The following is a 25,079-nucleotide window of genomic DNA, read 5'->3' on the forward strand; positions in this document are numbered from 1 at the left end:
TTTCAGACGATTTCTTCAGTTCTGCTGTTCCCATCATCACTGGTTTGGCTGTTAGCTTAGCTGTTAGCATCATGGTTATTTTAGCAGGTGTCTTCTTTGTGTGGAGACAAAATACAACCAGTAAGTTACAGATGAGTCACCACATTAATGATGTAAAACACCAGCAAACGTCTTTTCTAGTTGAATTTAGCTGCTTTGATTTTACACAGAAACCAAGAAAAGATCCAGAGATGAAGCTGAAAGAGAAGAAAAGCTCCTGACAGAGGAAATAGTGAAGATGAAGCTTTTAGAAGAAACTAAAGATGTAAGAGACAAGAAGTAAAAGATTAAAGGTTCAGATTGATGAGTTTGAAGAAAGTTTGATCAGTAAACCTGCTGACTGATCATCATCCATCTGTCTGTCTGATAGCTGACAGAGAAATATGAGAAGATTGAAGAAGAGCTGCAGAAAACCAAAGAAGAACTGAAGAACAAGACTGAAGAGATGGAGAAATATGTAGAGACACACACATAAACACTATCATTGTGTTATTGAGGACTGACCTTTAATCAACACGACTGTGACTTTGCTCCATCTACTGGTGAAATGATACAACTGCAGGTTTTCTCCTCTCAGGTCAATGAACTAAAGGAGGAGAAGAAGAAGCTGCAGGTGGAGTTGGAGACCAGAAACAAAGAGATGGAGACCAGAAACAAAGAGATGGAGGAGATAAAATATGAGGTGAAGAACAAGCTCATAGACATGGAGAGAGAAGTAGTTTATTCACACACATCACAGTGTAGGGAAAAACATTATTATAGGGGAATTAAATAAGAATATGAACATAAATATATATTTAAATGTGAGTGTGTAATGGAGAATATCTCAGTGGAATATCCAGATATCATGTACAGGGTTGTGTAGGTGTCCTCTAGTCTAGGTGGTTGTAGACTGTTGACTTGTTGTGTGTCAGACAGAGTTTGTTGGACTGGTTTAGAGCAGCTACAGCTCTGGAGGAGAAACTCTTGTTGAGTGTGGATGTGGGGGTGTGGAGGCTTTGTAACGTCTGCCTGGTGGCAGCAGTTCAGACAGATGTGTTAGGTCCTCACAGACTGTAGTCACATTCCTGAGGAACCTGGTGGTGTAGATCTACTCCAGCACAGGAAGATGGAGAAACAACAATAGATCAGAAATATGTGGACACGTCTACAACAGGACTGAAAAGTGACTTGTTCATATGAAAACGTCCTTCAGGTTAAATGTTGAATGTGTTGTTTATTCTGACATGAAGAAATAGAATCAGTGATGATAAAATCTTTTTATTTGACTTTAATAAATTCTTCCAGTTGGAGAAGAACAAAGCTGCTGCTTCCAAGCCTATCAGGTCATTCTGGGTAAGTGACCACATTATAAGAACTATGATACAATCTGTATTTCAGTCATATAGTTATCATTCCTCATTCATCTCAGCTAACAGAGCCCTACAACTATCAGAAGAAAGTGGAGTCACTGAAGGAGGAGGTTAGTAGTTTCTATCAGATTCTAGTTTGTTCTCATTTCAATGTGTTTCTGTTTCATTTAATATTCAGATCATTGTCTTGTTCTAAGGAGGTTGATGTTGGTGGTCAACATCTTCTCTCTGCTTGTTAGATTTGTGAGATAGTTCCTCATGTTCCTTCGTGTTCCTGAGTTCTTGTCTAGATTTTTTAGTTTGTGGATCTGATCTATGTTTGTATTTGTGTTATTTTATAACCTCCAATACTTTTTGATCCAGCTTCAGTTAGTTTTGAGTTTCTTTTGTTTCCTCCTCTGGTGTCTTTATTTGGGTCCTACCTCCACAACACAACACAACACAACACGACACGACACGACACGACACGACACGACACGACACGACACGACACGACACGAAAGGACAGGACAAGAACACACAAGAACACACAAGAACACAACACACAAGAACACACAAGAACACAACACACAAGAACACAACACAACACAACACACAAGAACACACAAGAACACAACACATAACAACACGTAACAACACATAACAACACAACACATAACAACACAACACATAACAACACATAAGAACACAACACATAAGAACACAACACATAACAACACATAACAACACAATACATAACACATAACAACACTTAAGACCACAACACAACACATAAGAACACAACACATAAGAACACATGAGAACACAACACACAAGAACACAACACAACACAACACACAAGAACACACCAGAACACAACACATAACAACACGTAACAACACATAACAACACAACACACAAGAACACACAAGAACACAACACAACACATAAGAACACAACACATAAGAACACAACACAACACAACACATAACAACACATAAGAACACAACACAACACATAAGAACACAACACATAAGAACACATGAGAACACAACACAACACAACACAACACAACACAACACATAAGAACACACAAGAACACACAAAAACACAAAACAACACACAAGAACACACAAGAACACAACACAACACACAAGAACACACAAGAACACAACACACAAGAACACACAAAAATACAACACAACACAACACAACACATAGGAACACACAAGAACACAACAAAACACACAAGAACACAACACAATACAACACACAACAACACAACACAACACACAAAAACACACAAGAACACAACACAACACACGAGAACACACGAGAACACACAAGAACACAACACAACACAACACACAAGAACACACAAGAACACACAAGAACACACAAGAACACGTAAGAAAACATAAGAACACATAAGAACACAACACAACACATAAGAACACAAGACAACACATAAGAACACATAAGAACACAACACAACACATAAGAAAACATAAGAACACAACACATAAGAACACATAAGAACACAACACATAAGTACACAACAGAACACAACACATAAGAACACAAAAGAACACAACACATAAGAACACAACATAACACATAAGAACACATAAGAACACAACACATAAGAACACATAGGAACACAACACAACACAACACATAAGAACACAACACATAAGAACACATAAGAACACAACACAACACAACACATAAGAACACAACACAACACATAAGAACACAACACATAAGAACACATAAGAACACAACACAACATATAAGAACACAACACATAAGAACACATAAGAACACAACACCGCACAACACATAAGAACACAACACATAAGAACACATAAGAACACAACACAACACAACACATAAGAACACAACACAACACATAAGAACACAACACATAAGAACACATAAGAACACAACACAACATATAAGAACACAACACATAAGAACACACAAGAACACAACACAACACACAAGAACACATAAGAACACAACACAACACACAAGAACACACAAGAACACAACACATAAGAACACACAAGTACACAACACAACACATAAGAATACAACACAACACATAAGAACACAACACAACACAATATGTAAGAACACAACATGTAAGAACACAACACATAAGAACACAACACATGACAACACATAACAACACATAACAACACATAAGAACACAACACAACACATAGGACACAACACAACACATAAGAACACAACACATAAGAACACAACACATAGGAACACAACACATAAGAACACATAAGAACACATAAGAACACAACACAACACATAAAACACAACACAACACATAGGAACACAACACAACACATAAGAACACAACACATCACGACACATAAGAACACAACACATAAAAACACAACACAACACAACACATAAGAACACAACACAACACATAAGAACACAACACATAAGAATACAACACATAAGAACACAACACAATACATAAGAACACAACACAACACAACACATAAGAACAAAACACAACACATAAAACACAACACAACACATAAAACACAACACAACACATAGGAACACAACATGTAAGAACACAACACATAAGAACACAACACATGACAACACATAACAACACATAAGAACACAACACAACACATAAGAACACAACACAACACGTAAGAACACAACACATAAGAACACAACACAACACATAAGAACACAACACATAGGAACACAACACATAAGAACACAACACATAAGAACACATAAGAACACAACACAACACATAAAACACAACACAACACATAGGAACACAACACAACACATAAGAACACAACACATCACAACACATAAGAACACAACACATAAAAACACAACACAACACAACACATAAGAACACAACACAACACATAAGAACACAACACATAAGAATACAACACATAAGAACACAACACAATACATAAGAACACAACACAACACAACACAACACATAAGAACAAAACACAACACAACACAACACATAAGAGCACAACACAACACATAAAACACAACACAACACATAAAACACAACACAACACATAGGAACACAACACAACACATAAGAACACAACACAACATATAAGAACACAACACATAAGAACACAACATGTAAGAACACAACACATGACAACACATAACAACACATAAGAACACAACACAACACATAAGAACACAACACATAAGAACACAACACAACACATAAAACACAACACATAAGAATACAACACAACATGTTGATGATCAAAATAAGCCCAAAGAAGAGGAGAAGAACGATGAGGTGAAGAATAAACTCATGAATGTAGACAGAGAAACACAAACTGCAACACTTTTTAATTTAATGTTTATTTCAAATAAAATATGAACCAAAAACTATTGAGTTCATATCAGTGAGTGTAATAAATTAAATCTCTTCATCTCTTCTTTCTTTTTCCAGTTAATGAAGCAGATCAACCAAGAAGAGGAACAACAACAAGACACATGTCAAAATGTCAAAGAGCAGCTGGAAACCAACAACACAGAGGTTCATCATTTCTTACAGTTACTGACTTTAACCCCTAAATCATAAATTATTAGAGATTTAATGAACAACTTTCAGTCAGAGAGTAGTTTCCAACTTAAATCCAAACAACAACTAAACTAAATGTTTCTCTTCATGTTTCTCCAGAGAGAGAAATCCAGTTCAGAGGTTCTTCTTTTTTACTAAGAATCATCTGCTGTAACTTTTTATTCAACTTTAACAAACATCCTTCCTGAAAACAGCCAAACCTCCCACTAGAAACATGATGTTAACTAAGAGCAGAAAGACTTGTCATTGTCTGTCTGTCTTTGATTGGTTTCTAAAGCTCCTCATGTTCTAGGTCCTACCTCCTCATCACATTTATGTTTAATGATGAAAAGTTCTCTGAATGATTGAGAGATAGAACATGAAGCTGACTGATGTGAAAGGACTAATCTGTGGATGTCGTCTCCTCCCAAACCTGAACAAACACAGAACAGCAGCAGCTCAGACAGTCAGGAGACGTCAGGAGACATCGATGTGGTGGTTAATGACGACTACAAGTTTATCTGTCTGAGAAACATGTCTGATCAGGTGATGTTGATTTAAGAGTCATTTCTTTTCATAGAAAATATAGATTCAACAGGTTTAATAGACACCAACATTCATTTGTTCCTGTCTCTGTGTCTCATTCTTCTTCTTGTGTTTCATTTCCGTCCTGCAGGACAAACCACTGGGAGGACGTCAGTTAAAAGTCCAGATCAACAATAGTGAACCCATCACATACACATTTCATCCATCAATGAAACTCAAGGCTGGAGACAAAGTTACTGTGAGTCTTTGTAGATGTTTCATTGATGTTGTTATATTTTCCATTTTCTTACTTTTCCTTCAGTTTTTCTAATTATTATTTTCTGACTGTGACTCTGTGACATTTGGATTTACTACATTTACAGTTCTGCCATCCAGACAGTGAGTATTATGCAGTACTTGGTGACCTGATGTGGGAGGACCTGAAGTCCTGGAAGTCTGGAGACAGAGTCCAGGTCTCTCTGCAGTGAAATAGTTCCCAGTTGAACTCCTTCAATAAAGTTCAGAAATCCAGCAAACAGCAACATTATAGATGAGAAACAGCACGACTCAGATCTTCCTGCAGAAACCACACACTGCAGAGAAAGTCTCTAGAAACACTTGGCTCCATTTTATTGGATTAGTCAAGTTTGATGTGAACGTTGGTTTGTTTAAAGACTTTTACAGGATGACGTCAGTGTTTTATGTTGTTAAAATCTGACAGAATTAATATGTGAGTGCTTTACCTTTGTTTTTTGACACGTTGGACTGTAAATATTTATATAATAAAGACATATGATCATTTATGAACTAGATAATGATACAGATTTTTCACATTTACATTGAGAAGCTTAAATGTTCTTACAATTGAATAAATGAAGATATACTCTTCCATTTATTGACTGGTGTGTGTGATAAACAATGCACTTAAATATATTATATACAATATTAAAATAAAAACTTAAAACTGCCAGTTCTCTATGTTTGGTTATTATTTATATTTTTTGTATGTAACTCTGGGGTGAGGATACAGACCCTGGTACCGGTAGCGGATGAGGATTAAGGATACAGGACTGAACCATGACCAACACACACAAAACAAAAGTTGTCTGTGTAGTTTTATTCTTGAAAGAAGTGAGAAGTTCCTCTTGTGTTCAATGGAGTGGATACGTATAAATTCTCAGGCTAGAGACTGATGCTGTTAACACAAAATAAACAGGACAAACACATTCAGCAGTTAAAGACAAATTCAGCTCTTGTACCAAATGTCATCCAACACAACAGAGACACACAATGAGTTCAACACAAATTGTAATAAAGATAATCAGAAAGAAACTGGTCAAAATGAAGCATAGTGTGTTTATGTCTTTCTTTGTTTCCTGAATATACTCAGACTTAACACGTTTAAACAGTCAGGACAGTTCAGGAGATTCTGTCTCATGTTTATTGTCCCAACCACCACAACAAATTCCTCATATGTCCAAACATACGTGGCCATGAAGAGGATTTTGATTCTGAGATTCTGCAATTTCTGGTGAAAATGTCGTCATTTTGCTGCATTTACCATCAGGTTGAAATAAATAAATAAATAAATAAAAGCCCCATGAACTACATTTTATTCATGGCCATGAAATTCCATGCACACATGTGTCCTGCTAAGATTCACTGAAACCAACAGGACGTCGGCCATTTTGCTAGATGGTTCAAACTGTTGGTTAAAAATGGTTAAATGGTTAAAAATGTCTTAAAACCTGAGTCTCTGTCACACGGTCTGGACGTTACATCACCTCACACTTTAGAGTTCCCCATAAAAACAGGACGTTGACATAATTCACATCCACGTTGGCTAATGTTGCTGAACATGTTTGACAGGAGTCAGAGCATTGAATGTATTTATGAGGCCACGTTCAGGGATGGTCATAGCACCACCTTCAGGAGAAAGAGAGTCAGTGAATGTCATGGTTCTGTCTCTGTCTTTTCTTCTGTGGATCATGTTTTGGAGTTTCCTGTTTTATTTTGTCATGTTTCTTAGTTTCCTGCCTGTCTTGCCTCCTTGTGTTTCTGTCATGTCTGTGTCATGTTTTGTGTTTCCTGTTTTGTTAAGTTTCAGATTTCCTGTCTGTGTTGCCTTGTGCGTGTTGGTTGCTTTCTCCTGGTGTGATCGCCCTCATTAGTTTCACCTGTGTCTTGTGTATTTGTAGCCCTGCTTTCCCTTTGTTCTCTGTTGTGTTGTTAGTGTTGTTTTCTCCATGCCACGGTCCTTGTCTCCATGCTATGTCATGATCCTTTTTGATTTTTGTATTTTCATGCCGTGTGCAGCACCTTTTGTTAATTATTAAATAGCCCTTTTCCCCTGGAGTCCTGCCTGCCTCATTTGTGCTGCATTTGGGTCCTCGCCTCCTACCACCTCAATATTCTAAACCTGACAGTGAACTGACCTGGGGTCTGTTTCACAAAGCAGGTTCAACAAACTCTGAGTCTAATCCTGAACTCTGAGTTAGAAAAACTCTGAGTTTCCTGGTTCAGAACGACGGATTTGAGTTGGTTTAATCAACTCGGAGTAGTTTGACCCGGAGTTAAGCGCGTGCACCACAACTATAAAAAAAAACAGCATCAATGGAGCCATGATTCAACGTGTCACCATGGCAACGGGGAAGAGGAGCGGTACGAAGTGGAAATCCTAATGCGCTGATACGGAGAGTTTCAACACATTTTTAGAAAGAAGTGCAAAAGAGAGGGAGACGGCGTAGGAGAACATTGCTGTTCAGGTCAGTGCGTAAGTTTAAATGTGGTCCTTTACAATCACAATAATATTACTGGGGAATCTGCTTGAATGGGAGCATATTCATTTATATCTTAGGTGTAATCCCGCAGTTTAAGATGAAATATAAAAACATTGTTCAAACAGGTCACACCTCGGCCTGGAGGGACCTCATTCTGATCATGTTTTACACTGTAAAGTAAATATTAAGTGGCTATTTGACTGTGCACTTAATTTATCCCCAACATGATGCTGTTTTCACACACATAAATGTCTTCTCGTCTACATCATGTTCTGTTAAATAATTCAGGCTGTTTAAACTAACACAGACTTCTACTCAGCCAACAGAAAGAAGGCAGATGGGTGGTGGTCCAGCACCTCCACCTCTAACGGAGGCAGAGGAGCCCTAAGCCAGAATATTGGAGGCCAGTGTCTGAGGGAATCCCTGGAGGAGCTCATCCTCTGAGTCCACCCCCCAACACACAAGCATCTTTATAAAATGTTATAGGCCTATAGATATTTTTTAAGGTCTATTCATACAATTATTTATTTGTCTATTTTTCTTTTGTCCCAACAGATTCTGATGGTTCGGCTCAAAAAGATAATTGTCTGGAAATGCTAAAAACATCAATGCGCAGTCTGAAAACATCTCCGATGAATATTTAATTCTCTGTGCAGTAATGCTGCACCTTCATCCGCGGGATCATTGTAAAAAGGACATGTTGGTGAAAAAAGTCGCCTCCTACTGGTCCTAATGGACTTCTGACAGAGCTACTGACTCTGATTTTTTTAATGATTTCTGACAGACGTCAGAACAAGACTTTGCCAAAACTCACCTGCTGATTGAATGAAAGAGGAAATCAAATGGCGTCTGTGGCTGAAAGAGGGCGGAGACAGAGAGAAACTCCAGGTTCAATGAGTAAAACCAGGTCCTGACCAGGTTAGGTTCATAGAGTCTGTTACTACGGTAACTGACCGAGAGCTTAAGTTATCTCTCTCTCTGAAACAGGCTAGAGTTAGCCCGCTTTCTCTGGTTTGACTTACCTCCCTTTGTGAAAGGAAAACTCAGAGTTTCCTCATTTCAGGGTGAATAAACTCAGTTTTCACTAAACCTGCTTTGTGAAACAGACCCCAGATCCACCACAAATGTGATGACATGAAGCCATAAGAACATGTAACATGCAGTTGGGGATATCGGCTTCTTTTTTTGTCTGTTGTGCTGAATTTGAGTGAACTGTTGTTCAAAGCTCATGAAGCTTTATTCACAATGTAAAACACTTTCTTCTGGAGGCCCATGTAAAAATGTCTGAGCAGCACCGGACATGTCTGTAAACTACTCATGTCTGTAATCCTCCAAGAGATACAAATATTTCTCTTGGGTCCATTTTCAGACGTTGTATTTCAATGAACTTGTCCTACAGACTTTGTAGAGTCTGGACGAGGGTCCAGCTCAGTCAGGAGGGTGTGAGGGCCCGTTCATCACTGGTAGAAACTTGAGTTTATTTGTATGTTTTGTATCAGTGAGAAAAAAAAATGTCCACACATGAACTGAATTCCAATGCATTCTTTGAGCATGAATTCTGTTTGTGTTTGTAAACACATTAGTTCTGACAATCTTTGTAGTAATTTAATTCATCATCTTTGCTGATGATGTGAATGAATTAAACTATCCTGACAGCAGGGTTCACATATGCAGCATCTAAACTCACTGTAGAGGCACAAAAGTGAAAGTATGAGACTTCGTCCGTTAACAGCTGAGTTGATGTGGGCGTGTTTGTTTTTAGAGTCTACCCAATCAGCGTCTGTCACTGAGCACTCACCCAGCCTGTTTCAGGTAGTTGGATCCAAAGATTTCTTTGCCTCCATTTCCTCCTGCTTATTTTGTTTCCTTCTTTTGTCCTTTTATTTATTTGTGTCTCTGTCGATCGTCCTCTTGTGGGTCCTCTCCTCCAGACGTCCCTCAACCTTCCTCCTCTGATGGAGTCAGAACCAGCTTCCTGATCGGTATGTAACAGAGACAGAGACATATAGCAGAGAAAAGACAGGTTTTATAAAAGTGAAAGTATAAAACAATGACATGTCGGGATTTGTAGAGGCACTGTGACCAACGAGATAAGAGTGAACGGTTGTTCATGGTCAAAGTCTGACTTTAGTTACCTGATACATGAATGTATTTATTGGTGAGTGTCAACATTTGGTCGACTGTAGTTAAGGTTTGTTTGTGGAAAATGGAGCAAAGTGTTTCCAGTAGAGTAAAGTGGTGGTTGGGTTTCTCTACTGGTGGAATCTACTTCCATGTATAAACCCTTTACAGTTCACACGAGTATCCGGGTGCTACACCTGCCATGGAATTAATCATCTCACCATTTTGTTAGCCCACTCCTTAGTATCTCTAGGGTTAGGGTTAAATAATAATAAAAAAACATCCCTGGCTGACACTCAGCCTGTTTTGTCCTTTTTTATTTTGTTAATCATATGGTTCTTTGGCATTAATATATTTTTGTTCTTCACTTCCAGATCTTTGTGATTCTTTTCCAGATGGATGAACTATACTTGACCTTTCACTTCTCATCTCTCATGGTGTTGGTGTTGCACGTCTGTGAAGGTAAATTAGACCCAAATAAAACGTTAACTCAGGACTGAAAGTAATAAGTCATTCACTGCTGGTAACTAGATCAAACAATGTGTGTGTTGTGTTTGTTGTCAGTGTCTCACTGTTGAAATGTATTTTATTTGAAATGAGTTTGGTTCTTGCTAATTTGAATGTTTTAGTTAAGAACTAAGAGCCCTGTAAACACGGGGACAATCTGACTGGTACACATCAGTAAACACAATTCACTCTGCTCCTCTCTGCCGTAGTGGGAAGAAAGATAATAAACACAATATAGTATAGTATCTAGTATTTAGTAGAGACAGGTAGCTTCATTCTGATATCAAACATGGCTTGGTGACTCCTTTCCCTGATGCTATTTTGTATGGATTCTATAATGTGCACAAAGTTAGAATACGATGATATTCATATAAATAACACACAATAAGTAGGGTTGAATTGCGTGTACATTTCCTAATGTAGTGGGAATCTGTAATATTTTCCATTTTAAGAACCTAGAACCTCTGTAGAACCTCTGCGAGCTTTGTGGTATTTCTATAAACTCTTGGTCCAGTTTTAGTCTAATGGTTGTTGAAAGAGTTCAGAATGACTTCATTGCCATCATTGTTTTTTTACTCTCTAATCTAGGAGACATTTTAGTTTATCTAATTGATCGGACACAATGTTCCTATACAGACTCTAGAACATTGATCTGATAGTTTTGGTGATATTAACATTCCCTACAAATATTAAAACAGTCTCTCTCTGATTTCCAGGTCAGTCTGAACTGATCGGTTCATCTCAGCCAATAGTAACAACTCTTGGTGAAGATGTGGTTTTACCATGTTACCTGCAGTCTGCTGAAGACGTCACTGATTGGACGTTGGAGTGGGCGAGACCTGATCTGGAGCCCAGATTTGTCCACGTTTGGCGCTCCCAACAGGAACTTGTAGGTCAAAACCATGATTTGTTCACAGGGAGAACATCTCTGTTCATTGATGAGCTGACGAAAGGAAACATTTCACTGAAACTCTCCAAAGTGAAACTCGCTGATGAGGGAAAATACAAATGTTTTATTCCATCACTGGAAAAGGAGACTTTTGTTCAGCTACATGTTGGTGAGTGACGACATGATGTACAACTTCAGGACTGTTTTAGTCTTTATCTCTCTAGAAAAGGATTTCAGTGGAACATTTATGGGTGAAGGGTGAAGGTTTCCTGTGGGAGAAGGAGAAGGAAGAGACTTGAGCTGAAAAACTTAGAGGTGGACACCACAGTGAGAATGTGGGAGCTAGAGCTAATAGCTAGTGTTAGAACTGTATGAGGGAAATATGCCACAAACATCTACTTGATGTTGATAAAAATATTCCCTTTAACAAACAGAAGGTGACAAAGGTTAAAGGCAGATATGTAGCGTTTCTACAGGACTTGCCAAACCTGCCAGTTGACCAGTAAACCCAGTCAGGAAGGTCCCCCTTTTGAACACATGATCGTAGACTGTGTTGGTCCATTGCCAAAAGTTAAGTCCGTTAATCAATCCCTGTTGACAACGATGTGTTCGTCCACCCATTTTCTTGAGGTCATGCCACAAAATTACATCACAGGTTTGGTTTGGTTTGTCACGTGTTGTGCCGATTGATCAAGGCATGAATTGTCTTTTAAGAACCTTTCAACAAACATTGCAGGTTTTAGGTGCATCACACTCTGAGCAGTTCATACCACCCAGAGTCACAGGGTCTGTTGGAGTAGTGGCATCAGACTCTGAAAGTGAAGCTACAGAAGTATTGTTTTGAGACACGTACAGGTTGGGATGAGGGTTTGCCCTTTGTGTTTGTGATCCCTGACACAAACCAGGAATGTCTTGTTTTCAGCCCATCTCAGCTGGTGTTTGGCCACAATGTGGAGGTGTGACAGCAAATGTGGGAGCAGTTTACAGCCAGTTCTTCTTTCAAGACAAACATCCTTGATTTTATGGCTCGGTGTAGAACTCGCTTACTGCTTCTTCACTTGCAAAGGAGTCACTCTCTACCTCTCAGGAGTAGATGAAAGGGTGGTTTGACCTTAAGGCGGTCCATCAGGCGGTAGGGCCCACAGTGACAGAGTTCCTGTGTGAGGCTGAGTCTTGTGTGTCCTATCTCCCAGATGAACAGTAGCAGGATGTAATGAGTCTTTACCTTGAACGTGGACATGATGCTCTGTCCTGTTGGTGTGGTGAGAACGTTAATTATGAATGTCGACCTTTTCTGCCACAGTTGGTAGTTTATTTCTTTTGTGTCCAAACAAGTTTAATTGGTTTGTATCTTGGAGGGGGTGTCACGGCTCTGGTGACGCTGTAGTTGTTGTGTTGTGTTTGTGATCAGCTGATCATGATTCAGATAGTTGAATGAGTGGACATTTTCAAATATCTGGTCAATAAACTCAGCTTTGATCACCATGCTTTCAATGACAAAATGATCAGACCTCACCCCCAAAATCATCGATCTTCAAGGACAAACAACGTTGTCTGAGTCTCTTGGAGAAGGTGCTTTTCTGCTGTGTTGAATATATGCACAGTCAAGTGGAAACAAACCTATCCTCTGTGTTGGAGAACAGTGTTTATTAATCATTCGTGTCTTTTTCCACCAGGTGTGGAGGCTTTTTAATTAGTTTTCTCCTGTGGGGCAATCCTGTGGTTTCCCACAAGCTGGGGTTGTGTTTCTAGTTTTTTTTTGTGATTGTTGGGTGTGGTGTTTTGTTTCGTTGGCGACCAGCATTTTCAGTTAGGCTTTTTATTAGTGTTGTTTTTGATTAATTAATTGTTATTTAACACATGGTAACCAGTCTCTGTGATGTGTTCCTTCTCCTGGGAACTATTTTCTCTTATTCTACTCCTCTCATCCTCTGGTCAAGACCTCAGGAGGTAACAGGAACATAAATACCTAAAGATGACATTTCTTCTTCCTTGTCCTCAGCATCAGTTCCTGTCTCCTCACCCGTCATCAGTTTATCAGGGATGGACAGAGACAGAGGAGGAGTGGTGTTACAGTGTGAATCCAGAGGCTGGTATCCAGAGCCTGAGGTTGTTGTGCTGGACGCTGAGGGAAACCTGCTCTCTACTGGACCTCCAGAGACAGTCAGAGGTCCTGATGACCTCTATACTGTCAGCAGCAGAGTGACTGTGGACAAGAGACACAACAACAGCTTCACTTGTAGTGTCCAACAGAACAACATCCACCAGACCAGAGAGGCTCACATACATGTTCCAGGTAGAACACACTTAGAGAACGGACCATGACATGATTGTAGTTTGACACAGTTTGTGTGTGATTGTGTAGAAATGTCATGTAACTCTGTGTGTTTTCATTTCAGATGATTTCTTCAGTTCTGCTGTTCCCATCAACGCTGGTTTGGCTGTTAGCTTAGCTGTTAGCATCATGGTTATTTTAGCATGTGTCTTCTTTGTGTGGAGACAAAATAGAACCAGTAAGTTACAGATGAGTCACCACATTAATGATGTAAAATACCAGCAAACATCTTTTCTAGTTGGATTCAGCTGCTTTGATTTTACACAGAAACCAAGAAAAGATCCAGAGATGAAGCTGAAAGAGGAGAAAAGATCCTGACAGAGGAAACAGTGAAGATGAAGGTTTTAGAAGAAACAAAAGATGTAAGAGAAAAGAAGTAAAAGATTAAAGGTTTAGATTGATGAGTTTGAAGAAAGTTTGATCAGTAAACCTGCTGACTGATCATCATCCATCTGTCTGTCTGATAGCTGACAGAGAAATATGAGAAGATTGAAGAAGAGCTGCAGAAAACCAAAGAAGAACTGAAGAACAAGACTGAAGAGATGGAGAAACATGTAGAGACACACACATAAACACTATTGTTGTGTTATTGAGGACTGACCTCTGATCAACACAACTGTGACTTTGCTCCATCTACTGGTGAAATGATACAACTGCAGGTTTTCTCCTCCTCTCAGGTCAATGAACTAAAGGAGGAGAAGAAGAAGCTGCAGGAGGAGATGGAGACCAGAAACAAAGAGACGGAGGAGATAAAAGATGAGGTGAAGAACAAGCTCATAACAACACATAAGAACACACAAGAACACAACACACAAGAACACAACACATAACACATAACAACACATAAGAACACAACACATAACACCACATAAGAACACATAAGAACACAACACATAAGAACACATAAGAACACAAGACAACACATAAGAACACAACACAACACAACGCATAAGAACACAACACATAAGAACACAACACAACACATAAGAACAAAACACATAAGAACACAACACAACACAACACAACACATAAGAACACATGAGAACACAACACAACACATAAGAACACAACACAACACTTAAGAACACAACACAACACAACACATTAGAACACAACACAACATATAAGAACACAACACAACATGACACATAAGAACACATAAGAACACAACACATAAGAACACAACACAACACATTAGAACACAACACAACAAAACACATAAGAACACAACACAACACAACACATAAGAACACTTTACTCCATCTACTGGTAAAATTATACAACTGCAGATTTTCTCCTCTTCTCAGGTCAATGAACTTAAGGAGGAGAAGAAGAAGCTGCAGGAGGAGATGGAGACTAGAAACAAAGAGATGTGGACCAGAAACAAAGAGATGTGGACCAGAAACAAAGAGATGGAGGAGCTAAAACAGAAGGTGAAGAACAAACTCATAGACATGGAGAGAGAAGTAGTTTATTCACCCACATCATTCAAAGTAGATTCTTCATATCAATACCTCCTTCAGATCAACTAAACCAGTCTGACATGGACAAATAGAAACAGACGAGATCAAAAAGACATTTAAATCTAATTGTATATCTCCTTCTAGCCTTTATTGAGATGGTTATTTCATGATGAAATGTTTAAAACATCAGTGGGACACACTGAGATACAACCCATGTGTCTTCTTCAGCTCTGAGCATAGAATCGTCTTCAGTAGATCAGGTAATCACACACCGGGTGAACAGGCTGAGGAACCACAGGTAAAAATACCATGTCTCACCCATAGATGGTGCTGCAGACATAGAATAAAGACTAAATACATGTGATAAATGAGAATAAATAATAATACATACACATACATGTATACATTCATATACATATACACACCTATACACACACAGGGTCAATGATGCAAACAAGTACATATCACCATTGAAGAGCCAGAGGCACATTAGAGCCAGTACACACTGATCAATAAACCATCAATCACACTTTAATTACTTTTCATACAAAATGCAGCACAAAGAGTTTTATCACCACCACAGACACACACCTTAATAATGTGTGAATAAGAACAGCATTCATTAAAAGAAGAGCTAGAACTGTGGAAACTCTATGGTAGGAGAGGAAACACCAGAGACTGAGAAAACCAACAACAGGAAGAAAGAACCAGTCAAGAAATAAAAACTACACATTAGTAGAAATGGAAGAAAACAGGAGAGGACAAAGTGGAAACACAATAAAAATAATAAAAGGCAAAGAAGACAAAAAGAGATAAAAATTACTCAAAAACAACTAAACAAAAAAATATTACCATGAAAAATGCAAATGTTGAGATTTAAAAGTGGAGCATGAAATATATATATTATGATGTTGATTCACTTCAATAAATAGTTGAGAAAGAAAACATTGAAATCCACTCAGAGGAAACATCATGAACAAGACTTGATGACATCTCAGAGAAACACTAAACAGAACTGATCAGGAATGAAATCTGTCTTCATCTCTTCTTTCTACCAGGTAATGAAGCAGATCAACCAACAGGAAGAGAAACATCAGAGAGAAATAAAGGAGCTGGAAACAGAGGTTCATGTTGAATCCAGATCTTTTAATTCCATAATAAGGAAGTAGTTTAGAACCAAATCAGTTTGTCATGTTCCTCAATCAAAGTAAATGTTTCTCATCATGTTTCTTTATGTGACTTCACTCTCAGTGGGAGAAGAAGCTCAAAGAGGAGGAGGAGAAAAGAGAAAGAGCTGAGGAAGAAGTGGAGACACTGAAGAGGAAACTGGAGACTGAGGTTTGTCTGTTTCTCCTGAGAATCATCAAATCGTTTTTTGTTGTTGGTTGTTAAGTTTTATACTTAAACATCCTTTTTGTAGGGTTATAAGTCAGAGAGCTCTTGCTTACAAAAAAAAGAAGAAACTATTATTGTCAGGCTACAACATGACTGGTATCCAGGTAAAATAAGTGACTTAATTAATAAATCAATAAACATCTCTGATGAAATGAAATTAAAACAGAACAACGTGGATGTTGACTAAGAGCAGAAAGACAGATTTTAAAGTCTCTCTATCTAGAACTGATCCCAAGATCCATGAACCACAAGAAGGATTTTATTTGTTTCCTCTCATTGATTCACATGAGAAGAAAAGAGAAAAGAACATTCATGAAGGAGGTCTGTTGTTAATCTCATCTCCTCTTTCTGTCTTCTCTCTCCTCAGCTGGAAAAACTAACTGGTGACAAGAAGAAGCTTCAAGAGGAGAAGAAGAAGCTGAAGAAGAAGATGGAGACAAGAAACAAAGAGATGGAGGAGACAAAAGATGAGGTGAAGAGCAAACTCACACAAACATCAACCTGCAGAACTTTATAATTCAATGTTTATTACAAATAAAATATGAAGCAAAAACTATTTAATTGATATCAATAAGAATAAATGAAATAAATGTTGAATCACTTCAATTAATAGTTGAGAAAGAAAACATTGAAATCCACTCAGAGGAAACATCATGAACAAGACTTGATGACATTTCAGAGAAACACTAAACAGAATTGATCAGGAATGAAATCTGTCTTCATCTCTTCTTTCTACCAGTTAATGAAGCAGATCAACCAACAGGAAGAGAAACATCAGAGAGAAACAAAGGAGCTGGAAACAGAGGTTCATGTTGAATCCACATCTTTAAATTCCATAATAAGGAAGTAGTTTAGAACCAAATCAGTTTGTCATGTTCCTCAATCAAAGTAAATGTTTCTCATCATGTCTCTTTATGTGACTTCACTCTCAGTGGGAGAAGAAGCTCAAAGAGGAGGAGAAGAAAAGAGAAAGAGCTGAGGAAGAAGTGGAGACACTGAAGAGGAAACTGGAGACTGAGGTGCTTCACTAATAAAGTCTGAATGATTGAGAGATAGAACATGAAGCTGACTGATGTGAAAGGACTAATCTGTGGATGTCGTCTCCTCCCAAACCTGAACAAACACAGAACAGCAGCAGCTCAGACAGTCAGGAGACGTCAGGAGACATCGATGTGGAGGTTGATCCATACTGCAAACATATCCGTCTGAAAAACAAGTCTGATCAGGTGATGTTGTTTTATTTATTTATTTTTTTTATAGAAAATATTAATTCAACAGGTTTAATAGACACCAAAATTCATTTGTTCCTGTCTCTGTGTCTCATTCTTCTTCTTGTGTTTCATTTCCGTCCTGCAGGACAAACCACTGGGAGGACGTCAGTTAAAAGTCCAGATCAACAATAGTGAACCCATCACATACACATTTGATCCATCAATGGAACTCAGGGCTGGAAAGTCTGTTACTGTGAGTCTTTGTAGATGTTTCATTGATGTTGTTATATTTTCAATTTTCATACTTTTCCTTCACTTTTTCTAATTATTATTTTCTGACTGTGACTCTGTGACCTTTGGATTTACTACATTTACAGTTATACGGTCCAGACTATGACGAGAGTTTTGCTGGCCCTGCTGACCTGGTGTGGGAGGACCTGAAGTCCTGGAAGTCTGGAGACAGAGTCCATGTCTTTCTGCAGTGGAATAGTTCCCAGTTGAACTCCTTCAATAAAGTTCAGTAATCCAGCAAACAGCAACATTATAGATGAGAAACAGCACGACTCAGATCTTCCTGCAGAAACCACACACTGCAGAGAAAGTCTCTGGAACCACTTGGCTCCATTTTATTGGATTAGTCAAGTTTGATGTGAACGTTGGTTTGTTTAAAGACTTTTACAGGATGACGTCAGTGTTTTATGTTGTTAAAATCTGACAGAATTAATATGTGAGTGTTTTAATTCTACTTTTTTACATAGTTGATTGTAATGAGAGGCTTAAATGTGATTACAATTTTAAAAAGACATACTTTTGTTTTTAAAGACTCGTTATTTTAACTCTGTATTTGCTTATTCAAGAACATGAACCAGTATTACATCAGTGAGGAGAACCTCTAGGATTAGAAGTTCATTTAAAGATCCAATCAGAGTCCATGAGCTGAATGTGAAGAGAAACTGGGTCAAAGTCTTGACCTGAATCCAACATAAACGCTGATGAGAGGAAACAACCACTGACTTTGTTTTTGTTGTTGATAATGAATAAAATAAAAAAATAAAATAAAAACCCTGTTGGAGCTTGTTGTTGAGAGTCTGATGCAAAGAGCATGTAACACTTCAGGAATGACTGCACAGCATGAACTGAGGAATGAGTGAAATATGTGATAAGAACCAGACGGAGGTCAGATGAGACAGATATCCACCCTGATAACATACGTTGGACGATGAGTCAGAGGCTCGAGGAAACTGAGACAAATCTGATCTGATCAGCTGAGGAGTTAACACAAGGCTTTAGTCTCATCCTGACTCAGGACACAGCTGCAGGGGATGTTAATGAAGGTTTTCATGTAGGAAAACACCACAGCAGACTGTAGTCACACGAAGATGTGTTTCATTTGACTTGGAAACGACTGAACAAAGAAACAACACAAATATAATATGAAGCCATCACAAACACTAAAGCCTTATGCAAACCTCTGACTCTTCTCTTTAGCCAAACTTTTGAAATCCAGTGTCTTTTACGTTCACATGTCGTTCATACTCTCATGATGCATTTTGTCCCTTTGTGGCAAAAATGTTCACACATAAAGAAACGTCCATAAAATCCTCACACTTCAATATTATTTTCTACTTTTTTCATGAGTCATTAGAACAACTTCAAAAAAGTTTCAGGATTTTAACTCTTTAAATGTCAGTCTGAAGGTTTGACCTGCTGGTTTTGAGCAGGACTGAAGTTGTTCAAGTGATTTATGGAGAAAAAATGGAAAAAAATATTGATATATGAGGATTTTATGGCTGTTTTTTTTTTTATGTGTGTACATTTTTGCCACAAAGGTGTCCAGAGGTAGTAAATGTGAGGAAGTCATCAGGGTTAATTTACTTCCATTTAGCTCCATTCAGATCTTGATTTTCTTTTTGTTGAGAGCCTGTTATTTACTGTGTATTTATTTATTGCACAGCATTAAGTGAATAATAATAATAACTTTCTTAACTTAATAAATTTCTACAGTGCCTTTAAAGTACACAAGGCACTTTAGACGCTTGAGGACACCAAGAAGACGTTTGTCTGAACAGCTGAGAAGTTAACACAAGGCTTTAGTACCATCCTGACTCAGGACACAGCTGCAGGAGATGACAGTGAAATTTCTGAGAGATCTTCTGACCAGTTGTAAATCCCCTCTCTCTCGTTCAGCTCTCACAGTCTCCTTATATTTGGTTCTCATCCCCAAGAACCCACATTCATAACAAAGGAAACTTGTCTCCTCACGTCTGGTAATTTTACGAGCTGACAGACGGTAAATTACCTTTTAACCTCCACGCGTTGTACACACTTCACAAACCCAAAATCAGGAAGAGAACCAAGAAGAGGAATCACATACTAGAACAGCAGACTGTAGTCACATGAAGATGTGTTTCATTTGTTCACTTGGAAGCAACACAAAAACGAGACATTCACAAACACTTAATATACTTCCATTTAGTCCTGTTCAGACCTTCCACTGAACATCAAGTGTCCAGATCAAGCAGCGACTTCCAGCTCTGAGTGTTGAAGCCCATGAGGAAGTTCAAAAAACTGCAGTTCGTCGAGAGGTCACTAGAGGCGCCAAAAGGGAGCAAATCCCCATAGACCCCCATGTTAAAAAGCCCAACTTTCCAGCATCATTAAACATGTTTACAGCCTGGTTCAAAAAACTGTTTTGTTCTCAATGGTTTATTTTATTATTTATGACAACTGTTACAACTAGTTGGAGCCATTAATCACAAACCAGTGACGTCTGTTCATTAATAATGAGACTTTAAAAAGAGTCTCTCCTTGTAGCTGTGAACTAGGAAATAAATCTGAACGTAAATCAACAGAAACAATTATTTAATATCGGAAGACTCATCAGAATTGATCATTAAAAACATGAGATGATGTGAAAGGAGGTGAAAAGTTGTGTTTTTTTAATGTCATTTCAACTTTAAATAACAGGTGCAGCACATAGTGAAATGAGAGGACGTCCCTCTGGGACCATGGAGCTGCATGAAGACACAACACTGAAAACGATACAAGAGACTGAAGATAAAGTGCACGTGTGCAAACTCGAGCAGAAGACACAAAACTGTGCAGGACGACAGTGGAAAACACAATGCATCTACACAAAGATATTACACAGAACAAAGAGCAACGTGGGCTAATAGACTAACAGAGTACGAGTTACAGCGGTTATTTATCATCTTATTTTAAATGACATGAAAAGTCTTAGTTCAACAGAACAACACAATACAACACATATATAATACAATCTGATATATGTAGTGTTATTGTATGAGCCACTTGCTCTTGCCCTGAATCATATCTGTAGTATTGGGAGGATATGAGCTAAACAGCTGCATCAGCCACATCCATTACACTACACCTCTGCACCTGAAGGCAGTTAAAACTCTAACTGGAGTAACGTCAATAATTTAATGCTGCAACACAAACAAAAGGTTCACATCAAAGAGTAATGACATCAGCCGTGTTCCTTCTCCTTTTATTTTTACTTGTAAAACTTCATCTGCTACTGAGGTCATGTAAACTGACCTCTAAAGTGTCTTTCAACTACCAGCTGCACCTTTAAACAAACTTAAATATTTTAGTAAATCAGAGTTCAATTAAACAAAATCTTTACCTGAAGTGCCATAAAACCTGTGACCTTTTAAAAGATCCTAAAACTGGCACAGGTTTAATCTGAACCTTCACTCACAAATCTGTCCAAGTTAAAGACAGACGCCAACAGAAAAAATAAAAAAATAAATTCCTATGGTGACGTCAAATCACAAAAGGAAAGTATCTTAAATACAGTGTAAAAGTACCCGGCTTTTTGTTTAGTGCATTTCCAGCATGTTGTGACCAAGACAGGAACATAATCTACCGTGGACTTTTCTGACAAGTCCATTCTTTAGAAATAAATAAATATAATTTAAAATGAAACAACAATGTAGTTAGTAGTAGTTCCAGTCGCTCCACATGGAAAATATCTTGTACAGTGTTTTTGGCTGAGAGACATTAATGAATTATTCTTCAAGCTGAACTTGATTTGAATGTCCAGTGGTCGATGGCTGAGACGTCTCAGAGCCACTGGACAGTCCTTCAACCAATCAGAGCCACAGAACTATTTCTGTGCACAACTGTCAGCTTTTCTTCCTTTTAAGTCATTTCCTGTCAATTTCTCAGGTGAGGTGTATGACTACTGTTAAACCACGCCCCCGAGCGATCTGATTGGTCCAGCAGAATCCGTTCTCAGTGGAGAGAGTCCAGACTGAGATTTTCCAACCTGAGGTTTTGTGGATTTTTGGGCATCTGAGAAGCTCTTCAGACGTTTGGCAAAGAACTAATCGATTCTTCTTCAAGATTGTCCTGGTTGCCGTCAACAGCGTCTTCAGGTTGGACTTGGTTTGTGTCAGCGGGAGGTGATCTTGCTCCTGTTGGTCCTCCTCTCATGTCCATTAACAGCTTGTTTTAAGCCAGGCTCTCAGGCTGGTTGCATCATGTTTGGGGAAGCTTTATACTTGAGACTGAAAGAACAATTAACAGAACAAACAAAACGTCAGCTGACTCCTGGAAAATGTCTGTACAGCGCATGAAACAAGAGATTTAGGTTTAGGTTTGACTTACGTCTCTTTCTGATGCCATTTTATGAGGAGATAAACACCAAGAGCTGCGAGGATTACAATGACGACAACCACGGCAATCACAACCTGTACATGTGAATGTCCACCTGATGGGAAAGAAAAGACATTTAAATACACAATCACAAGTGAAGTTGAAATCGATCTGACGCCAGAACTGTTCCCTTACCAAGATCAACGTCTGTCCTGTTCTTTGAATCTGGACTTTGGTCGACTCTGGGAATCAGTGACGCATCTGTCCAGGTTCTAACTATGTCTGCATCTGGAAAAACAAGTTCCAACTAAATATATTGATTGTGGAAAATGTATTTTGACAAACCAGTTATAGAAACTATGATGAGATGCGTTCCCGTCATTAGTTAGCGTTAGCCGACCAAAACTAACAACATGCTACAAGCAATGTGGCTAGAAATTAGGTGAAGAACACAACATTTGAAGGAGCATCACTCAGATAATCATGCAGCCTCCATCATGGTCAGTAGCTAACTATGAAGTTAAAGAAGTCTCATCTAAGTACATTATAAGTTATAAGAGAGTGTAATGGATTAGCATTTAGCAAACTAAAGTGGTAAAAATTACTTTTCAATGCTAAAATGAGACTAATAAGGATTTCTGTTTGAAGACTTAATCAAAAATGTCCGTCAACGTTAACCCTGATTCTTACCAATAATAAGCTGAACAACCGTCTCGCTCCGTCACTTCGGGATAAAACATCTGTGTCTGTCTCGGCTCAAAATGCCTGGGCCGATTATTTGTCCAGTCTTGGGATCAACTCATCACTGCTCTGTCTTCCGTTGCTCTCTGAAGCCTATCTGCACCTGGCTGGTGTCTGTCATCGGTCATGGAGTTCCACACCTGCATCTGTTCTCTCCATCTACGCAGAGCAAGGGTGGATCCCCACAGCCTTGGACCCCTGGCCTGAGCCCCCAGGACTGACAATCAGCTTCCTGCTCCACCTTCCACCAGGGTTTCCCTGGTCAGTGCTAGATCAAGAGCAAGTAAGACGTTAATCCTAAAATGACCTTTCCATCGCACATGAACTGGATGTCACGTGTTTTACTGAGATTTGGAAGAGTGCCTGTGTCTCAGTATCAGCGCTAAGTGAGTGACTGGTCGAGGAGGGGGAATTACCATCGTATTCAAGCAAGACTTTGACTGTAAACATCTGTCACTGGCCTCATCCACCAGTTTTGAGCCAGTCATGTTTGAGCAGGGTTGTTCTTGTTCTGTACTGTGCACAGTGATATACTGACCCCCAAAACACAGCACTCATCACTTCTCAGACTTCCTAGCTGAAATAAGTCCTAAGTATGACCCTGTTTTCATCGCTGGTGAAATGACTATATATAACCAATAAGTAGAAATCAGTCCTGACAGCAGTTTACTATCAATCCAGATTTTATTTATACTTGCTGGACTGGAACGCATCATTCAAAATAACGTGGAAAATCAAAACTCAGTGGTAAAAGGACAAACTACAGGTGTCTTTTGATAATCTAAGGGACAGCTGGCGTAGATGAAAAGATGAAAACACTTTTCTGATATCATTTAAGTTCAATAAATTTATCATTTAACTGTCCTTTTTAAGAGTAATACCAGTAGATTTTTGACCATAGACGGTTCACAAAGGTAAAAATGTTAAAGTTGAGTGAAAGCTGTGGAAGCTCAGCCCAGGGGAAATAGTTTCTGGAGAACATAAGGAGGATATCAGGATTTTCAAGCTGAAACAAGTTGTTCTCTGGAGGAAACTCGTGTTAATAAGCTGTCTACCTACAATACTCAATAGACTCTGCTCTTCACGACAAACTGAAATCTGTTTCCTGAAGATCCGCCTCTGCAGACTTTATTATTTTATAACTGGCAACATGGTCAAAGTTCACTCAGAAAACTGAACTCATTGAAATCGACACATAGAGCCTCCCGCAGGCAGATCCTCCACGTCATTTAGAAGATTTTATATTATTTGAACCAAAAGCTGAATCTAACAGATGAAACCATGTTCATAATCTGGAGCTGGTTGAGGTCAGTGGTCGGTGGATGATTTCCAGACCTGTTTAATGACAGAAACTTCACTCAGCAGGTACATCGTCTTCTGAAGTTGATTTATCTTTTCTGTGCTTCCTTAGTTCTTCTCAAAGTGTCTCTTCATTCTGAGCTGTTGCTGATTTTAAACCAAAGCCAGATTGAAACGTGAAGTTGAGATTTATTCTATATCTTTGTGTCAGTGAGAAAG

At 38.6% G+C, this 25,079-nt stretch overlaps 3 protein-coding genes across 5 annotated transcripts in view; all 3 read left to right on the forward strand.

Moving 5' to 3' along the window:
• The window catches only part of LOC125016138 (lamin-A-like), a 35,069-nt gene extending 15,868 nt beyond the window's left edge, over window positions 1-19,201 (forward strand). The window contains exons 1-9 of one of the 3 annotated variants that reach the window (XM_047598370.1): window positions 61-120; window positions 210-304; window positions 410-721; window positions 1,327-1,374; window positions 1,451-1,501; window positions 4,861-4,947; window positions 5,419-5,517; window positions 5,648-5,755; window positions 18,575-19,201. In XM_047598370.1, the coding sequence (XP_047454326.1) occupies window positions 587-721; window positions 1,327-1,374; window positions 1,451-1,501; window positions 4,861-4,947; window positions 5,419-5,517; window positions 5,648-5,755; window positions 18,575-18,721 (675 nt within the window). In that variant the 5' untranslated portion in view covers window positions 61-120; window positions 210-304; window positions 410-586 and the 3' untranslated portion in view covers window positions 18,722-19,201. Of the gene's footprint in view, window positions 1-60; window positions 121-209; window positions 305-409; window positions 722-1,326; window positions 1,375-1,450; window positions 1,502-4,860; window positions 4,948-5,418; window positions 5,518-5,647; window positions 5,756-5,879; window positions 6,076-18,574 lie in introns of those variants that run through there. The other 2 variants (XM_047598386.1, XM_047598378.1) reach the window with 2 other exon arrangements.
• LOC125006318 (myelin-oligodendrocyte glycoprotein-like) overlaps window positions 1-25,079 on the forward strand; it is a 126,673-nt gene that overhangs the window by 75,142 nt on the left and 26,452 nt on the right. The gene's annotated exons all lie outside the window — the stretch shown is intronic.
• LOC125016019 (butyrophilin-like protein 2) overlaps window positions 1-25,079 on the forward strand; it is a gene marked incomplete at its 3' end in the record, with an annotated part of 80,320 nt that overhangs the window by 3,934 nt on the left and 51,307 nt on the right. The window lies entirely within an intron of this gene.

This window comes from Mugil cephalus, chromosome 1 (genome assembly GCF_022458985.1).
Source record: "Mugil cephalus isolate CIBA_MC_2020 chromosome 1, CIBA_Mcephalus_1.1, whole genome shotgun sequence".
Taxonomy (NCBI): domain Eukaryota; kingdom Metazoa; phylum Chordata; class Actinopteri; order Mugiliformes; family Mugilidae; genus Mugil; species Mugil cephalus.